Source organism: Mesocricetus auratus, unplaced genomic scaffold (assembly GCF_017639785.1).
Source record: "Mesocricetus auratus isolate SY011 unplaced genomic scaffold, BCM_Maur_2.0 Super-Scaffold_100037, whole genome shotgun sequence".
Lineage (NCBI taxonomy): Eukaryota > Metazoa > Chordata > Mammalia > Rodentia > Cricetidae > Mesocricetus > Mesocricetus auratus.
Window position 1 is genome coordinate 13,098,916 of NW_024429215.1, and position 4,871 is coordinate 13,103,786.

General features: G+C 40.3%; 1 protein-coding gene across 1 annotated transcript; it reads right to left on the bottom strand.

Moving 5' to 3' along the window:
• Positions 1 to 497: 497 nt before the first annotated feature.
• LOC121135334 (zinc finger and SCAN domain containing protein 4D-like) lies at positions 498 to 4,651 on the bottom strand. Its single transcript, XM_040733858.1, has 3 exons — positions 4,256 to 4,651; positions 1,560 to 1,719; positions 498 to 1,474 (listed from the first exon to the last, which is right to left on the bottom strand). The coding sequence occupies exons 1-3, from the start codon at positions 4,649 to 4,651 to the stop codon at positions 498 to 500; spliced, it is 1,533 nt and encodes a 510-aa protein (XP_040589792.1).
• Between the last annotated feature and the right edge of the window lie 220 nt (positions 4,652 to 4,871).

Sequence of the window (4,871 nt, forward strand, 5' to 3'; positions counted from 1 at the left end):
CACTGTGAAAACCAGTGTTTGGATATGGCTTGTCCCTAAACAGGATCTGGGAGGAACCACTAGCCTTGCAGGTGTGTGAACGGAGGTGTTCTCCATCACTAAGAGATCTACATCATTTCCTAACATGGAGTACAAATTAGTAATACAAGCATTGTCACAAAATGTGTAATCACAGAGGGACCCAGGAAAACACACTCCATATACAACACACAGAAGAAACACAGAAGCAGAAACATTTATTTACTACTTAGAAATAAAACAACAGTTATTTTTAGGCATTTGGCAAACATTAGAAAACAAACTATCATATGACTCCTCCCCTTTACACTCGCATGCCCATGGAATGGAAGAACAGAAAGAACGAACAGTCCATAAGGTACGTGACAGATCTTGTCTGGCTAAATGTTTGTTAAAAACTACACGCCTCTTCATGTACAGATGAGACACTGAGGCTGTAGCCTAGCAAACCTCTGCTGAGGAAGGTAAACAGTTCAGTCTCATTTGTGGTAATTCCTCAGGTGATGGTTGTAGGTAGATGACTGACGGAACCGACTGTTACACAGGGAGCAGGTATAGGGCTTCTCTCCTGTATGAATCCTCTCATGATTCGGTAGATGGGTCTTATGTTTGAAAGACTTTCCACATGTGCTGCATGTGACAGGCTTCTCTGGTTTGGGTATGGCCTCAGGAAAACGGAGGTCTGTGCTTTGACCGAAACCTGTCTGACCATGGGTAGAGAAAAATGACTTCTTCTCCACCCTGTGACTTTTCTGGTGGACTGAGAGGTTACAGGGATATCTGAAGGTGCTGGGACATTCCTCACATTTGTATGGTTTGAAATCACTCTGGAGTCTTTCTTGATGACCTTCACATACAAAATTTCCCTTATGCCACTTCAAAAGAGGAACAGGTTCAGAGGTGGGCTGCTCTGACCTAGAGAGGTACCCTGGTATCTCACTAGATATATGTCCAGAAGAATGGGTTGTTAGGGACATTGCCTGGGACCTGGATGTGTCCCAAATCGCTCTTGCAGAATCCCCGAGTACTCCGGAAGAAACACCTCTCTGTTCAGGCTCAGGATACTGTTCTCTCTGGATTATGAGAAGGGAATCTCTCTGATTTGTGAGATTGCTAATACCACTATTTACATCAGCTGTGGTCAAGATAATGTCGTGGCCATCTTCAGTGTCTTCAGACTTGTATGTGCAGGAGAGATACACTGGTTGCACAACCATAGTGATATGTTCATAAGAAGGTGCCCTCAGGGGCTCTGCCTGGTACATGGAGGTACCTTGACTTGCTCTGCTGAGATCCAGAGGAGCTTCATAAGAAACACCTGCCTCTTCAGGCTGAGGATACTTCCCAGTCTGAATAATGAGTTGGGAGTCCATCCCATTTTCAGGACTACTAAAAACACTATTTGTTTCATGACCTTTCAAGAATGTGTTTTGGCCATCTTCACTGTTTTCATGACCTGTGGAAATAAGAGTATATGAAACTGTGTCCAGGAAAGGATATCATCTTACAAAATCCATTATCTGTCCAGATTCCCTGCTCACCTGTTGCCAATAAATTGTCTTGTGGGAACTGCAAGGGTGTCTTTATATTCTGCTGTTTTGCAGTTCTTAGTGATTGCTGTTCTTTCAAAAGCTTGATGACTTCTTTTAAGGACATGTTCTCAGGAAAGAGGGCTTCCTGTCCCTGCATGGAGACATGAACCTGGAAACAAAGCCAGATGACCATTAGCAATGAATCTGTGAATGAGAGAAAGCCTGCCCTCAGTTGAGTGCATGGAATCCCAGAACTATGTTTTAGCTCATATGTGTGTCCCTTATTGATGTTATCCTGGCGTCTACAGGTTCTGTTCCCTGAAGTCACTATTTACACTGTGCTTGAAAGTGTTAAGGCACTGTCCCTAGGGAAGTAACAGCATTAGGTTTCCATAATTCTGGTCAGAATATTTTCCTCAACTGATCAGTGAATTGAAGGAGGATCAGATGAAATTAGGCCAATCTGCAAATAGGGACTTGCCCCTTTAAGAACAGCTGCTAATTTGTCCAGGGATTTCCCCCACCCTATAACTCACAACAAAGATATTTCAAATAATACCAAATAAATGTCTTGGGTAAAAGAATATAATGCAGCTTATGACCATTTAGAAAGAGTGGGAGGGTCCCAAGGAAAGTGTAAAATTCCCTAGGTGGTCTCTCATAACTGGAGATCCTCTTATTCCTTTGACTATATTTATCTGCCTGTTCTGATAAAGTTAGTCTCTTTTAAACAATGTCTCTATGCCTCGAATTTTCAGTTTGTCATCAATTTGTAACTTCCTTTTTTCAATCATTCATTTGCCCCCAGGAACCTTGGGATATCCATACGCATTTTCTGGTTCATGGCAAAGCTACTCCAGAGAGAGCAGCTGCTTTAAACTCCAGCTGTGATCAATGATAGACTGGCCTGATTCTATCTTAAGATTAGATGCCATGGAATCATAATGTCAAAAAGAACTTCATAGCTGTTGTCAGTAAAATTTTAATGTAACTATTTCTTGACCACTTTTCTGAAATTTTGCATATTCTGCAACCTATACTGTTGCTATATCCTGACCTTCACCCTGATAAAATGTTCTGGAAAATCATTTTGAAATGTTCTGCAAAGTGCCCCAACCACTGGGTTACCACTAGTCTTAATGTTTGTTAAGCTATAGACCCCCACCCTCAGTCTCTCCTGTATTACTGCTATTTTTCTCAAAGCTAGTTTCTGGGTGATAGTTCCATGTAACAGTATAAATCTTGCTGAATTGACAAAAACAAAAAATCAAACCTATGGGTAATGATCTTTATTCTTGTTCAGTGGGATTAACAAGAGGTAAATGTTATTTCTATCTGGAATCCTCAGAAACTCAACTGTAATTCTGGAGTACCTGCCATTTTGGCATCCTAGCCTCAGATTGGCAATTGCTATTTATGTCTTTGAGCCTCATGTTCTTAACCATTGTCATTCTCAGATCTCTGAGGCTTTCTGATCCCCTATCTCCACCCATTATTCTGTCAGTGTTCTCTCCCTATCTACCTGTCATTTCACTTTGCTGTGTTCATGGGCATCATTTGCAGTAGGTATAATTTGTTGTCTGTCCCATTGACTACTAGCCCTAGACAGCCACCCTTTACCAAAGATGCCCTTAAAATAAAGCTTTAAATTGTTGTTTGCTGTTGATTTATTATTGAGTATTTAACAGAACTAATGCAAGTATGAACTTGACTAATGTGTACATTAGCTCCACACCTTGCAAATTGTCTTTGCTGTTAAGAACATGACTCATCTTTCGGGCATCAGTTTATTTGGAATTCAGTTACAGTAATAAAATTATCAATAAAAAAGAAAGTGCAGGTGTGACACACTGAAGAATAAAACAAACTGTGAAACGTGAACCTGTTTAGAGAGTAATAAATTCAAACAAATAACAGGGTTTAGCCATTGATAACCTTTAATGCAGCAGTTCAGAATAGTGGGCCAAAGAGGACTACAATATGAAATCATGCCTCAAATTGAGTTCAAGGTCAGCCTGGTCTACAGAAATAGTTCCAGAATAAGCTCCATAGCATTTGGGAAATCCTGTTTATAAAAATCCAAAAAACTTGAAGGAGGGAAGGAAGAAAGAAAGGAAGAGAAGTAGGGAGGGAGGTAACAGGGAGGGAGAGAAAAAATGAATTCCTACTCTGCCCTTGTGACACCTCAGTAATTTAGACAGATATATTCTGACATGGAATAAATAACTTGAAAAGCCAAGTATCCACTTCATTTCCCAGTTTCTTCCTCCCACATCCAGGAATCATGGCCAAGTTCTAGGTGTCATTTTTTTAGCCAGATTTTCAACTCAGTTGTCAAGATTCATACAATTTGGGCACCTCTGTGTCTGAGTCAGGGCACATACCCACAGCATCTCCTCTAAAGCCATAATGGCTCTGGGCAAATGTAAGCCCTTCAATCTCTATCTCAATTTAAATTAAATTTAATTATGACCCACAAACAATTGATACCCTTGTTTCTGCTTTATTCATGATAGTTTAGAGCACTGGATATTCTCTTTGCAACCACTTTGTAATGAGTGAAAAATTTTACTAATAAAGATAAATGAGGACAACGACAAAAATAAAATTTAAATAATCTCACTAACTACAACTTCTCTTTATTTATTCCCAAATGCAATGACAGTCACCTCCCAACTCATTCATCTCTCGCCTCAGGTACTCACCATGACAGGAGGCTTCAAGCACTCATCATTCATATCCTCCATGAATCTCCCCATGTTTCTGCCACTTAATTCCCACTTCTCTTTCAAGGCAAACGTGTCCTTGCAGCACACTAATTTGAGAAATTGCTCCACGACCAATTGAGAAATCATCTGCTCCTTGCTCTGCTTTTCTGGATGCAACCAGGCAGTGAACATCTCCCACAGAGTTTGAAGCTCCTGCTTTGCACAGGAGCCACTGTTATTTGGGGGAAATTTAGGATGAGTATTTGGGGAGTTAGACATGTCTTCTTCCCACTGCACAGGAGAAACCTGGTTTTGAATAATCTCTAGATTGTCTAGTTCAATCTCATTAACTGGTGACTCAGCTTGAAAGGTTTCTCTGAGCTGTGAAGCCATTCTGGTGAGGATCCTCATAAAGATACAACTTTGTAAGGCAATTATCTTTCGTGTGACTTGAAGATCTGTTGAAACAGTTGTTAGATGTGTAAAAGCTATAAATTAAAAAGAGAAGAGATGATTAAAGTCACAAATCAACAGAGTGTTCTCTCACAGATGGATTCCTCCTTTCCTGTTAGTAAAGACCTGATCCTAGTTTTTAATCCATAGAAGAGAACAA

Bases quoted from the DNA above. Each gene is read 5' to 3' on its own strand.
- LOC121135334 (XM_040733858.1), bottom strand. From the start codon at position 4,651: ATGGCTTCACAGCTCAGAGAAACCTTTCAAGCTGAGTCACCAGTTAAT. The intron at 1,720-4,255 runs GTGAGTACCTGA...CTTTGTTTCCAG, and splicing joins GCTTGAAGCCTCCTGTCATG to GTTCATGTCTCCATGCAGGG. The intron at 1,475-1,559 runs GTGAGCAGGGAA...TTATTTCCACAG, and splicing joins AGACAATTTATTGGCAACAG to GTCATGAAAACAGTGAAGAT.